The 14,997-nt window shown below is 42.4% G+C and overlaps 2 protein-coding genes across 2 annotated transcripts in view; one reads left to right on the top strand and one right to left on the bottom strand.

Annotated features, from left to right (window-relative positions):
* LOC108580029 (dynein heavy chain 2, axonemal) overlaps positions 1 to 3,482 on the top strand; it is a 61,110-nt gene extending 57,628 nt beyond the window's left edge. Inside the window, 3 exon segments of the mRNA XM_017943689.1 lie at positions 48 to 566; positions 3,006 to 3,156; positions 3,236 to 3,482. Coding sequence (XP_017799178.1) covers positions 48 to 566; positions 3,006 to 3,156; positions 3,236 to 3,390 — 825 coding nt within the window. The 3' untranslated portion in view covers positions 3,391 to 3,482.
* A 103-nt stretch (positions 3,483 to 3,585) lies between these two features.
* Positions 3,586 to 14,340, bottom strand: LOC108580021. Its single transcript, XM_017943677.1, has 4 exons — positions 14,198 to 14,340; positions 8,310 to 9,312; positions 6,145 to 7,243; positions 3,586 to 5,678 (listed from the first exon to the last, which is right to left on the bottom strand). Exons 1-4 carry the CDS (start codon positions 14,338 to 14,340, stop codon positions 3,586 to 3,588), a joined length of 4,338 nt encoding a protein of 1,445 aa, XP_017799166.1.
* Between the last annotated feature and the right edge of the window lie 657 nt (positions 14,341 to 14,997).

The raw sequence follows: 14,997 nt of genomic DNA, 5'->3' as shown, positions 1-14,997 counted from the left end.
GTCCAACTCTTCGCCTAAAAGAAAGTATGCTATCTTTTCTCCTGAAGGTAATGCAACTAACCGCGGACATACTATCAAAAATCCCATCTAACATCGATTACGAGACGGTCCAAAGGATGATAGGCCCTAAGAAGACACCACTGGACGTAGTATTGCTCCAAGAGATACAACGATACAACGTCCTCCTGAGAAAAACTCGCAGCAGCCTAGAAGATCTCCAACTAGCCATTAGAGGTCTCGTTCTCATGTCTCCGGACCTCGAGGACGTCTTCATGTGTATCAACGAGGGCAGAGTACCAGCTGCTTGGTTGATTGCGTATCCGTCGTTGAAGCTGTTAGGCGCCTGGACGAGGGACTTGGTTAACCGTATCGAACATTTCGCCGAATGGGCTCAGACTACACACCCGCCATTGCTGTTCTGGCTGGCAGCGTACACTTTCCCAACCGGTTTCCTCACAGCGGTTCTGCAAACCTCGGCTAGGCTTTGGAACGTGTCCATCGATTCCCTGTCCTGGGAGTTCACCGTTTTTACAGTGGACGATTCGACCATAATCGAGCCACCAGTGGTAATTTGCAGAAATCGACGTTGACACGTTTGCTTTGAGAAGGAGGTTGAAAGGAAAAATCTAGGATTGTTGATTTTGGGATATTTTAACGCTTTGACTGATAAGAAAGGTTGTAGAAACACTCATTTCTTGGTTTTGGTGAAATTTATGTGGTGTACAGTTGTTGAAAAAATTTTATGATTAAATGATTATGAGGAGGTGAAAGGAAAATCCTCTTAGTTGAGGAGGAAAATATATTTTTGAAGTGTTTTTTGAGTAAAATTGTTTTTGGGAATTCTTTCAATTATTGAAGCAGTGAATACAACTGTAGTTTGTTTAAATAATGTATTAAAGGAAATTAAATACTTTTCTTTTTTGTTAATTTCCATTGGAGAAATATACGAGAGGATGTTTTGTGGAATTTTGAATGGAGATTTTGTAGGGATAGTGTATTAACAAAATTACCTTTTTGTTTGGTATTTTACATTTTATATCTGTGACGAGAATCATGCGTAAATCGTCTATAGGGGCTGATAGCGCAACGGCGAACGTTTTCATACTGCCTATAGGGGTTGATAACGGTGAAAAGATCAAAAGGAAATTTCGTGAAACCAATTTTCTATCCAACTTAATTGAAATTTTACGAGGTATCGATAAATTACTCAATGCGAATGTGTCAAGAACCCCGAGAGCACTCTTCAATCACCTATACCGAATCTAAACGCACACTGTCGATCAAAAATTTCGAACCACTGTACGTTGCGAAGGTTAGAAGTTTAAGGAACTTTTAATGAGTTCCCCACACTAAAGTAAATTGCTATTAATCCTTGCAACATTAATTGCAAATCCATAGAAAATTGCAAACTCAAAATTCCAAAAATCACAAACTTTTGGCTCACAGTGTACTCAAGGCTCAATTCACACTCTCAAAATTCCGAAAATTGCAAACTTTTGGCCGACAGTGTACTCAAGGCTCAATTCACACTCTCAAAATTCCCAAAATTGCAAACTTTTGGCCGACAGAGTGCCTAAGGCTCAACACAGAGTCTCAAAATTCCAAAAGTTGCAAACTTTTGGCCGACAGTATACTCAAGGCTCAATTCACACTCTCAAAATTCCAAAAGTTGCAAACTTTTGGCCGACAGTATACTCAAGGCTCAATTCACACTCTCAAAATTCCAAAAGTTGCAAACTTTTGGCCGACAGTATACTCAAGGCTCAATTCACACTCTCCAAATTCCCAAAATTGCAAACTTTTGGCCGACAGAGTGCCTAAGGCTCAACACAGACTCTCAAAATTCCAAAAGTTGCAAACTTTTGGCCGACAGTGTACTCAAGGCTCAATTCACACTCTCAAAATTCCCAAAATGGCAAACTTTTGGCCGTCAGAGTGCCTAAGGCTCAACACAGAGTCTCAAAATTCCAAAAGTTTCAAACTTTGGGCCGACAGTATACTCAAGGCTCAATTCACACTCTCAAAATTCCCAAAATGGCAAACTTTTGGCCGTCAGAGTGCCTAAGGCTCAACACAGAGTCTCAAAATTCCAAAAGTTTCAAACTTTGGGCCGACAGTATACTCAAGGCTCAATTCACACTCTCAAAATTCCCAAAATGGCAAACTTTTGGCCGTCAGAGTGCCTAAGGCTCAACACAGAGTCTCAAAATTCCAAAAGTTTCAAACTTTGGGCCGACAGTATACTCAAGGCTCAATTCACACTCTCAAAATTCCCAAAATGGCAAACTTTTGGCCGTCAGAGTGCCTAAGGCTCAACACAGAGTCTCAAAATTCCAAAAGTTTCAAACTTTGGGCCGACAGTATACTCAAGGCTCAATTCACACTCTCCAAATTCCCAAAATTGTAATTTTTTGGCTCACAATGTACTCAAGGCTCAATTCACACTCTCAAAATTCCAAAAATTGCAAACTTTTGGCTGACAGTGTACCTAGGGCTGAGTGTAAGCTCTCTAAATTTCAAAAATTGCAAACTTTTGGCTCACAGTGTACGTATGGCTCAATTTAATCCCTCAAAATCCCAAAAATCGGTAACTTTCGTCTTCCACTATCCCCAAACCCCAACAAAAACTCTCAAAATTCCAAATTAAAGTAACCCACGCAAAATCTTCTCTAAATCCCAAAATGCTCTCTAAAATAACCAAAATCTCCATTGTCCCTGGTCCCAAAAACACCCTTATTCGAAGTACACTAACTTCAACACGAAGCCTCGCGTCGAATCTCCTACTCGGTCCATTGACTCGCAACGAGTCATCACGTCCTCGCACATTGCTACACGCGTCCCACGAAATCGATCCAATTACACCCTGCTCTCCGGCTCTCCCTTTAATGCAAGAGAAACGAGCCGCGGAAAAATAGAGGGGATAAAGAATTCAGCGTCGCGATATCGCTAGGAAACGACGCCAGCTTGTATGCACGCCTCCTAACCGTGTGTACATTCCATTACAGGACGGCGTGTACATACGCTCCATCTTTCTGGAAGGCGCTGGCTGGGACAAGAGGAACACCGTCCTCGTCGAGCCTGCTCCTATGCAACTTGTTTGCAACATGCCGGTGATTCACTTCCGGCCAGCTGAACAGCTGAAAAAGAGGACCAGAGGTAACGACGTAAGATTGCTCAAGTCACCGTCAAACACATCCACTTCTTTTCATCTCTTTCTTCTTCCCCCTCTTCACAGGACTGTACAATTGCCCGTGCTACTACTATCCCCAAAGATGCGGAGGTCAAGGAAGACCGGCGTTCGTCGTGGCTGTTGACCTGAACGCAGGTCCGGCAGGATCAGATTTTTGGATCAAAAGAGGAACCGCCTTGCTACTTAGTCTCTCCACGTAGATTTCGTGTTAATCAATCGTTACAATTGTTAGAATTAGTACATTACCAATAAGTTCATATGACACATTCAAGCTTTCTCTCTCTCTCTCTCTCTCTCTCTTATAGTTAGTTTTGTTAGTGTTAAAAGATCGTCTCTATAAATAGTAGGATATATACAAAAATTGTTAAGAAAATTGTTACTTTACACGCGAACTTTCAGTACCTCGGTACCATAATGAACACATAGAACGCTAGACAAGGGACCAGCAGCCAATCAGCGAGTCTCTTAGGTTTGTCAAAGGAGGACGAAGCTGGATCTGCAGCTTTCACCATCAACGTCGACGTTCTATGACCACCGACACTCTTCAGAGTGTCTGAAATGGTTTTGTTCATCTTGTAAGCGTACTGTATCCAGTCTGCAGGTGTAACCGAGCCTAAATTCGTCGGAGGTTGAAGGTTGGACACTTTATCCTCAGCGTTAATCAGAGTCTTCATCAACTCCGCAGTCGTCATTTGATCCTCGTTCTCCAAATCATCCCTGAGATCGTTCACCGTGGAATTCAGCTGCGTTTGGAAGATCACCCACTCAGCTGCTGTCCTATTGTTATAAGTATCAGCAATCAAACTCTTCAAGGACGAGATTTCGTTCTTAATATCGGTGAAAGATCGATTGAACATCTCGTGAACCTTGTCGAAGTCTATCTTATCCGTGGCGTTCGCGGCGTTCAAGATATTCATCACGGTGTCGTTAATTTGCTTCTTGAAATCGATCCATTCGTCAGAAGGAATGACTGGCTTGATGAATTTCGTGTAATCGAACTTGGAACCGTTTCCTGCTCTCCCGAACGCAGCCTGGACGTTCAACGAGGCCTGATTGGATTTCGGTTTCCCTATTTCTGCCAGCCACTCTGCCTTCATCCCGGCAATCTCGTCCTTCAATTTTGCAAAATCGTTCATCGTGGAGTCCTTGAAGGCCGCCCAGGCCACAGGATCGATACTCGTCGGCTTCTTGCTCTTCATATCCTCGATTATTCTAGTCAGAGTGTCGTTGATGTCGTCCCGGAATTCCAGCCAATCGCTGGTCAAATTAGACAATTCTGTATTGCTGAACCTGCCTGTTGCAGAGGCGCCTAATTTGCCACGCTGAGGGACCGTGTTCTCTGTCAAACTGGACAAGGTAGCAAGTTCCAGAGGTGCTGGTGTGCTCTTGAAGGCAGAGAAGCGCTTCATCACGTCGTCTCTGTAAGCAGCCCAGGCTGCTGGATCACCTGGAGGCGGCATGTCGTTCTTGATCTTGTTCACAGCGTCGTTGACAGTCTTGATAATGTCTGTTTTGTAGTTCAACCAGTCGTCAGACGTGTCTGGCTTCCCTGCAGCTAATTCTGTGGGAGCAGTAGTGGACTTCTGACTGTCTGTTTTGCCTCTCAACGCGGAATATCGATTCGTGATGTCGATTCCAAAGATAGCCCACTGTGGATCGCCAGGAGAAGGCGTCCTGCTGCTTACGTCCACGAGAGTGTTGTTTATATTCGACAGGATGTCGACCTTGAAGTTCATCCAGTCGAACGCTGCTGATGCCGTGGAAACCTTGAGACTCATTGGCTCGGTTAGTTTGTTTTGGCTAGCTAGAGCTCGTTGCTCTTGCTCCTTCTTCATCGTGGACAATTTTGGAGCAAGATATGCCTTCATGGACGTGACTTGATCCTTCAGATCGGTGAACTGATCGACGATGTTCTGTTTAAATGTGGTCCATTTGGTTGCGCTTGCTGGGCCACCGCTCATCGTCGCTATGGAATCGTTCAGGGATTTCACGAGGTCGCCTTTGAAAGTGATCCAATCTTGGTAGACGTTTGTCGGTGCTTGCGATCTTAGAATGAAAGTGTCGTCTGGGGATAGTTGTTCGTTCAACGTGGAATTTTTCGGTGGTTTTGGAGGGTGTAGAGCTGATATCTGATTCTTGAGGGAGGAGAATGTGTCGTTTACGTAGTTCTTGAAGGCTAGCCAGTCGGTGTTCAACGTAGGTGACGATCTGGTGTTGTTGATGTAGGTCACGACGTCTCTGATTGTGTCGTTGATGTTGTTCTTCAAGGCTGTCCAATTGGCTGGCATGAACGAGGATTGTAACGTGGGATTGTATGGTTTTATGTCTCTCCAAGAGTCGAAGGAAGGCGAAGGGATGTCCTCGCAGGACATCATGGGGTTTGCGGGACTTACGGCGCGCATCACTTCGGCTTGAATTTGGGTCACGCCGTCGGAACAGTCGCAGATCAGTCTTGCGAGCGATGTTTTGCGTAACTCTGCGAGCTGGTCTGGAATGAGAAGAAAGTTGAGGTGGCAAGTGGTTGAGGAAAATTTGTGAATAAATATCGTGGAATATTTGTGTTGCGGATTTTCATTATTATTACTGTGTATTTAGAAATATGAAAGAGTTGAAATTTGGACGATCCTTTGATAAATGAAAGGAGAGTATTCTGAACTCAATTTTGGGTCAAAATGCCCCAATTTCCTCGCAAGTCCTTCACAAAGTTATTGCACCAACAACCATCACTATGCATTAAAAAGTATGAAAAATTTTAAATTCGAACGATCCTTTGATAAATAAAAAAATTGAAAAATAATAAATAGAATAAATGAAAAAGAGAGATTCTGAGATTCTAAACTTAATTTTAGATAAAAATGACCCCAATTTCCCTTCAGGAATCAACGATACAAGTCCCTCATACAGTCATTTAATCAACAAATCAGAAAATTACGTAAAAACGGGAGAATCCTTACCTTCACTGAACGAGTGAGCTTCCCCAGGCACCTCGTACCAAAATCGGTCCCCCCTCTGCAATCTCACGAACTGATCAGCGATCAGACACGAGAACGTGGGCCCAACAATAGCCCCAGCCTTAGGCAACTCCGCCAAAGCTCCAGTATACAAATCCACATCGTGCACAGACTCGTACAACGAAGAAATATCCTGCAGAGCCTGCTGATCCAAGTGTCCCGCCAAGTCAGAGAAGCTCTCAGCCAACCCTAATCCACAATACTCCCTCCATTTACTGTACCCAGGCAGTCCGTGATCCCTTCCACGCTGAATGTTCAAAGAAACCAAGTCCAATCCACAAGGAAGACTAACGTTCCCCACAGGATCCTCGAACAAATGATTCGTCAGCTGAGAAGTGACATGAGTAGACGTCATCTGGATCATGTTCCTCGTAGCAGTGGTCACCGAGCTCCTCACTCCATCCTCGGCGTACAAACTGTAAGGATTGAACAGCATCCTGTGCAACTCAACGTAAGAAGAAGTTCCCTGCTGATCGTCCGTCACTTTCATCAATCCAGGCAGCAGAGTGTGAGCAAATCTGAACGCAGCGGCTGCAAAATTGTTAGCTATGCTTGGATCGGTGCTCTGATCGTCTGGATCGCTGGTCCACTGTCTGTAGCCAGACTTGAGCGGTCTCAAACCGCGTGTAGCCGTCTCCTGTTCGCCCAAAACGATCGGTACGAACTCCTGATAAGTGATGTGCTGTAGCTGAGCTCCAACTATGCGTCTGGCCTCTTCGTACAGCGTCTGATCGTCCCAGGAAGGATTCACCTTGGCCAACCGATCGACGATCCTGTTGTGCTGTCTCGCCCAGAGCAGATGCATCGTCGTCAGATGGAGATTCTCGTTCGCTCTGGCGTCGCCAGCTGCGAAGCAGTATCTGCCTCTCAGACGTTCAGTTTCGCGATTACAGCCGTCGTTTCTGTTCGTGCTGGCTGGTAGCAGCGTTCGATTGTCCGGAGTGAGTTGCATCCTCAGTCGACCGCCGGAGAACTCGCGGAGATCTCTGGCGACGTTTTGGTCCGATCCGTAAACGGCTGATCCGTCGATGAACGCTGTCACCTGTGATTAACGAGGATAGTGTGATTTAATTGAATTGGTTGAATAGATTTTTCAGCGTGTTTAACAAGGTGATTGAACGAGAACAATGCGACCAGGCTGATTGTGTAAAATGGTTATTAGAGAGATAACGAATAACGCGTCGTTATGGGCGCTCGATTCATTGGCGTGAGCGGTAATGAAGTTAATTAGCGTGAACGTGGATCGAGCATTTTCGTTATTCTCCGTTCTACCGTTCTAAACGGGGACACTGTTACCGTTCGAGGATTTCTCTGTTTGGTTTGTGGGTAGGATTGATCTAACCATTTCGTTGATTATCACGATTGTCTACTTTATCGTGCAATTTTGGTAGTTTTTTGGTGGGGAAATTGGGAAGTTGGAGGAAACAGGGAGAGAAAATGAAATGAGAACGATGAGGAAGGATATTCAAATCTTTCACCGGGAAGATCAGATATTTTATCGAATGTAGGATGTGAGATAAGAGTGCTCGGGCCGTGTGACAGTCGGATCGAGCGAGGTGTGAATGAAAATGTGAATTTCTGAATGAAAATGCATGCGTGATAACAGCGATGTCGTGACCAATCGTGAAGTGAATAATGACCGTGTGTAAGTATGAAAGACAAGAGCTCAGTGAGAAAAGAAATAAACTGTACTCCTGTTAAAAAACAAAGACCACTTAAATAACATCCCTAGAGTAGTAACATTCATCTTATTTTGTCGTATGCGCCCTACGTTGTCGAGAATAATACTGTAGTATCGGGGCCTCCGTACTCAAATAGGAAACCGACCACGCAAAATAGAGAGGGAGTATTGGCTCAGTGCGCAAAGCCTCGGCGTGCTAAGCCGAAGGTCCCGGGTTCGATTCGCGGTCCCTCAAAATTTTTCCGTCAGTTCCTACAATATTTTTCCATGCCTTCTGATAATCATAAGACCGCAAAAATCATTATCAAGAAAAAGATAACGTTTAAGATGCATTACAGAGCGAAGGAGAAAAGATTGCATAGTTTCAGTGAAAGAAACACAAATAGACAGAAATATCGAACAACCTGAACGAAAAGTCCTCGCGTACCTGGTTCAATTGCTGCCTAGGACCAAGCTTGCACTGCGGCGCAGGAGCTGATCTAACGAAGTCCATGCAAGTCCTTCTAGCAACGTCGAACACAGGATCTCCGGAAGACACAGCGACAGGGAAACACTCCGGATGACTAGTGGTAGACGGTGGACAGCATGAGATAGAGGAGCCATTTATCCCCTGACTGATAGCAGTAGCGGTGATATCGTGATCCAAGAACTGTCCATAGACAGCCATCATCACCGTGAAGTGAGGATTGCTGCTTGGTGAAGGCTTGTGCACCTTCAAGCTCACTTCTCTGGCCGATGGTAGCTCTGCTCCCGAGAGAGCTCTGCGCGGAGCTTCGACACCGTCCGCGTAATTCGGCGGAAGAAGCCTTCTGAGAGGTGTCATGGCTGCTCCCCACTGCATAGGCCTGTTGCAACTTCCGTCGAACGTTCTGTATTTACTCGACGGACAAGCTGGAGCGGTGAATTGCTTGCAGACTCCCATAGGCTCCCATCCTCCGTCGAAGTAGCTTCCGAAAGCCGAAGGTGATCCGAGAGTGGCTCTTGAGTTCTCAATCTTCTTGGTGGCTGCTAATTCGGCTACAGCTGCTAGAGCAAGTACCCCGACGTTTGCACACGTGCTGACTGCGTAACGATGTCGGGATTCTGGAGATGGCGAGGGTAGTGGAGACATGAGAGCTGTGGCGTCTGCGAAGAGACGTTCGTTGATCGCTAGACGACCTGCTTCTAGAGCTTCTTTTATCTCGTCGTCGGTCAGTTTCGGTGTGACCGTGCTTTTGTCCGAGACGAAGATGGACTTGGAGGTCGAGACTATTGAGGGATTGCTGAAGAGAGTGTAGGAACCTGAGCCTGGAGCGAAGCCTAGTTTCAAGGGACTGCTGAGGTTCATGGTGGAACGAGAGGATGGCAATGTGAGATTGGGAGCCATGTCTACGAGGTCGTGGCTCACGGAGTAGCTCACTGTTACTATCAACGTCATCGTGAACACCGCTCTGGAACAGAGAATATAGGTTTTATGGTTGTTCGACGGTTGGAGGGGGAATTGAGTAGTTCGCTTTTGCAATTGGGGAAAATTCTGTCGTGGAGTTTCTTGAGGATTACGATATTTTTGTAGAGATTTGCGGAGACGCTGCAAGTGCTATTGCGTGCAATAATAGCGAAAGTTCACTTCCATATAACGGGTGTCTTTCGACTGACGATTTTATTTTTGTAATTGGCGCAAATTTTATCGTGGATTTTCTTTGAGACTACGATATTTTTATATAAATTTGCAGAGACGCTGCAAGTGCTATTGCGTGCAATAATAGCGAAAGTTCACTTCCATATAACGGGTGTCTTTCGACTGACGATTTTATTTTCATAATTGGGGAAAATTCTATCGTGGATTTTCTTAGAGTTTACAATATTTTAATGTAGATTTGCAGAGACGCTGAAAGTAGCGAAAGTTCACTTCCATGTAACGGGTGTCTCTCTCGACTCGCGACTAAAATGCAGCGAAAGGGTTAAAAATTTCCCTTTTCTTTTTAAACGACAAAAATAAATATTTGTATTTCCCTAGAGAATACTTCCAAAATTCCCAGAAATTCGGTGGTGCAAGGGATAGCGAGAAGTGTAAAATAGAATGCTGCAAAAAACGGTGAAATCTCTTGGAAAGTTTCCGAAGCATCGATTCCACTATCTTCGAGATTGGAACGATAAATCTTAGAAACAGCATGAACTGTCGTAACGTTAGGCAACCACACTATCACCGTACAATTACGTATGTAATCAAGGCCAGCGTCACGTAACTATAATCAGGCTGCGCTCAAGGCGCTACGTTCCACGCAATACTGTTAACGCCAGGTAAACGAATTATACGGTATTTTACTCTGCAAATGCGATAAGGGTGAGTCGTTGTTCTTAATACTTCTCCTACGATGTTAAACCAACTATTCGAGCGATGAAATTTCGTGGATTAACCCTTTAACGCCCGAAAGTACCAAAACCTATCAATTTCATTTCTTTCTCACTATTTCCTACGCGTGTAAAAATAAATTTCCCATTTATCTCCAATGCTGTAACTTGCACTTTCGCCGTAGAATAGAAAATACAGCGAATGTAGAAAGTGAAAGAAAATATAATTGAAGAAACTTGCACTTTTTCGAGAATCAAGATGTAAATGTCATAATGATCCTTTTCGTCGATATCTCGTCACAAGTGGTTTTTCACGTCGAAACGAAAACCGCGAGAGGACTCGTTGCACGGATCTCCCTCGCGCGATCGTTTCGATACGCCTAAGAGATTTCTTAACTTCTTCGATTACTCAGGCGAGTTGCATCAGGCGAGAAATGGTGAAATTGAAAACGTCTAGGTAATTGAAATTCGAGTAGCAATCAGGAGATAAAGGAACATCAAGGTGGAGGACGTCGAATCACTTAGACACTGTCTCCAATAACAAAATTGAGAGATAATGGAATGAAAAACAAGGACGAACTTCTGATATGTAATAAATTCGTATTACAACTTTACATGGAAATTTCATTCGAAAAGAAAGATTCACTGAGGTTAATCTTAAGACTGAAGGTAAGTTACGATCGCACTGAAGAAGACTAAAATATTTAAAATCGTATATTACCAAAGAATCTTCAATTTTTCATTAATTTTCAATAAAATAAGTTGCAACACTAGAACTTCGATTCGACGAAATTTGGCGAAAGTCCGCTTGAAAGTAATATCATATCACCCAACTCGATACATGATAAGTCACACTGAAACGGAAGAACTGATATCACGATTGTACCAAATTAAGTCCGAGTTATTAGCAATAAAAAGAAGAAAACAGAAGAGAGAGAGAAAATATTCACAAGAATCGCGATAATTCGACTACGAAGAGGCAGAACGGACGACAAAGACGATGGAAATTTGACTCACACGAGGATCGTGTACGCGATACATCTAAGCCGCATCCGCTGTCTCCTCTGATGGGAATAAAACGGCAACGCGTCGTGACCGTAGTACACCCTGGCTGGTTTGCCGGCAGCCAACGAGGTCGTCTCCGAGGAAGGCATTCTTGTTAGTTGCACGCGTTACGTACCACGACCGCACTGAAACGATCGGCCGGCCGGCCGCTCGGTGGTCGAGGTGAGCGATGATTTTACGTAAGTATCCGCTTACGGTGGGGACTGGATGCACAATCATTTTTTCTCCACGGAAAGACGATGGAAATGTGTGTCGGTGTGTATGCCTGGTGAACTCGAAGGCAACACTCCTTTGGAAATATTTCTGTGATAGCTGAGGATGCTGTTCTTCGACGTTTACGATCAGAGAACTCACTTGGAACATTGGATGTGGTGTTGATATTGTTGGTGATTATTTTGGCGTTCTTGAGTTTCTTTGAGAATTGAGTTCACTTCTTTGGCACTGAGAATTGAGGACTGAGTTGACTTCTTTGTCACTGAGAATTGAGGACTGAGTTGACTTCTTGGTCACTGAGAAAATTAGGAATTAAGTTGACTTCTTTGGCACTGAGAATTGAGGACAGAGTTGGCTTCTTTGTCACTGAGAATTGAGGACTGAGTTGACTTCTTTGTCACTGAGAATTGAGGAATGAGTTGACTTCTTTGGCACTGAGAAAATTAGGAATTAAGTTGACTTCTTTGGCACTGAGAATTGAGGACAGAGTTGGCTTCTTTGTCACTCAGAATTAAGGACTGAGTTGACTTCTTTGTCACTGAAAATTGAGGACTGCGTTGACTTCTTTGTCACTGAGAATTGAGGACTGAGTTGACTTCTTTGGCACTGAGAAACTTAGGAATTAAGTTGACTTCTTTGTCACTGAGAATTGAGGACTGAGTTGACTTCTTTGTCACTGAGAATTAGGAATTAAGTTAACTTCTTTGGCACTGAGAAACTTAGGAATTAAGTTGACTTCTTTGGCACTGAGAATTGGGGACTGTGTTGACTTCTTTGTCACTGAAAATTAGAAGTTGAGTTAACTTCTTTGGCACTGAGAAAATTAGGAATAAACTTGACTTCTGTGACCTTTCAGAATTAGGGACTGAGTTGCCTTCTTTGTCACTGAAAATTAAAAATTAAGTTGACTTCCTAATTTTTAAGAATTAAGAATTAAGCTGACTCCTTTGCCTTTCTTTGTCTCTGAGAATTAAGAATAAAATAGACTACCTTTGAAACCTTCGCAGAGAATTAATTTTGAAGAAAACTGTCCAGTTGAAGAGAATTATTCTCGAGGAAATTACTTTTGAAAAATTGAATCTCTATGGCATAATATTATAAAGAAGAATTAATGATCGCCATAGTGAAATGTTGACGATTAGTGAAAAACCAATTTTTGATAAAGAAATTACACAGACGAAGAAGATATTTCTTTCTGAAAAAATGAAAATTGAGTTACGGAGGAATCGATGGTAATTTTAGAAACTGTTAACCATCATCGGGTAGAAAGATAATTTTATCCTGACTTAATTAACATTTGCCTTTCTACGTTTTGTTTTCACAGGCAGCCACACTTGCATCACCAGCACAACCTAGCCCTCCTTCTCTCGTAATTATATAAACACGTTTAATTGCAGACGCAAATTCTTAATGCGCTCGATCAACATCGGATCGACACCGTCCAGGTGTAGATAGGATCTCAAGACACGAGCAATGCGTCAACTGTACGATGACAGACACCGTTTAATCATATATAAAAAACTTTCTAAACAGACAACAAATAACACCTTGTAATAAATAAAAAAATTATTTACGCAGCAGACTTTTCAATCTCGTTTAATATTTTTTTACAATTTTTTCTTCGATGAAAACTACAGTACTTTTCTACATTTCAACGTTTGCAATTAATCATTTGATCTGCATTCAATATTTCATCAATTTCATACTAAATAGGTATATATATATAAACAGCTATTTAAACAGACAACAAATGATACATAGTAATAAATAAAAAATTATTCATGCAGCAGACTTTTCAATCTCGTTTAAGATTTTTCTACAATCCTTTTTTTCCATAAAAACTTCAATTTTTATAATTATTCATTTCATATTTTTAAAAAATTATATATCATGTATTAGAAAAATTTCATATTTTCCTATATTTTATTTCACTAAAAATAAAACAGTTTTTCTTCTTCTTAAAGGTACAACCACATAAGTGCTCGAACAAAAAGTGTTCTTAAATCAAATTAAACCTTACATTTGCTATTAATGTTTCAAAAAGAAAATACATTTTGACGAAGTCTCAACTACCCCATATTTACCGTCGAACCAACGCAACACCTTAGAACCATAACTTTCATTCAGCGAAACTAAGTTCACCGAGAAAATGAACCCTTTGCACGCCAAATTTTTCTTCATTTTCTTTCCAATAACTCCGCATTATTTTAAGTGTTTTCTTAAAATGTACTCACACTTTCTTTTTTACAAAAAAGAGTCACATACACTACCGGCCAAATGTTTGGAATCACTGTGGCATTGCAAGTTGCAGAAGAATTCCCCAAAAAGGTTAGCATTTATAATAATTTTCCAACGAAGTTTTTATCATTCGAATCAATGAGGTAAAGTGCTATTGATCTCCACAATATCAATTTCAAATTAATAAGGAATTAGTGGCAGATTCAATATAAATATAAATTGGCAGGTGATTCCAAACTTTCGGCCGGTAGTGTGATGTTACTTATCTAAGTACAAAAGAAATATTGCAAAATATAACACATATTTAAACAGGCAATTTAAATATGTCGAGTGTGACTCGACATAGGAGTACACCTGTGACTAAAATCGACGTCGAGTCACACTCGACGAAGAAGAGTGCAAAGGGTTAAACAATATCATCCCCTAACGAAACGCCCTGGAAACAATACAGAGGAACGATCGACTTACATCAAAGTGGCGCAGATACAGCACTGGAACTGCCTGATCCTCGTCTTCCTGGTCCTCAACAGGCTCGCGAACTCCACATAGTCTGGTGAATCCAAGGGCCTCGTGAGCGAGGTCCTCTCGTTCACGCGTCTACCCGCGTGCATGATGCACGTTCGACCAACCAAGCCTCACTGGCGAAGAAAGCGGGAGGAAAATGATCGTCGAGGCGTGCCGAAGATCTACTGGCGAACGAGTGAACTCGCCTGGACGACGTCGACGCTTCAGACGAGCTCGTTTTACCGCGGAGGAACCGACGCGAGTCGAACGGAACTTCCGGTCCTCGTTTGACGCACGGTTTGTATGTCAACGCATCGCCGAGGTGAGGCTGGTTAACATCTACACGCTGTACTGGAGAATGTTACCTTTTTTGAGGAATTGCTGGGGACCATTTTTTTGTGGTATTAATTTTTGTGGTTTTTGGTTGCTGTTTGGGAACATGTTTTGTTCAGAGTGTTCTTTGGGTTAGTGAGCAATTTTATTTCAGAGGTTTCTGAGGAAGGAGTAATCTTTATTCGTAGAAGTATAAATAGTTTACAATTATTTGAGAAAATAAAGAATGTAATTTTCTTGAAAAATTTATGGAGTCTGTGAATAAAGGGGAAAATTTTATTAGTGGTGGAGTATGTTTAGGGAAATTAAACACAGAGTTACCTTTGTGACAGAATTATTTAAAAAAATTAAAGAATATAATTCTTTTGAGAAATCTATCATGTTTACGAATAAAGAGAAAAATTTTACGTGGTAATGTGTATTTAGGGAAA

Source organism: Habropoda laboriosa, unplaced genomic scaffold, assembly GCF_001263275.1.
Source record: "Habropoda laboriosa isolate 0110345459 unplaced genomic scaffold, ASM126327v1 scaffold23, whole genome shotgun sequence".
In the NCBI taxonomy this organism is placed as follows: Eukaryota; Metazoa; Arthropoda; class Insecta; order Hymenoptera; family Apidae; genus Habropoda; species Habropoda laboriosa.
The sequence above is the reverse complement of the archived record's forward strand: the minus strand, read 5'-3'. Positions and strand labels throughout refer to the sequence as shown.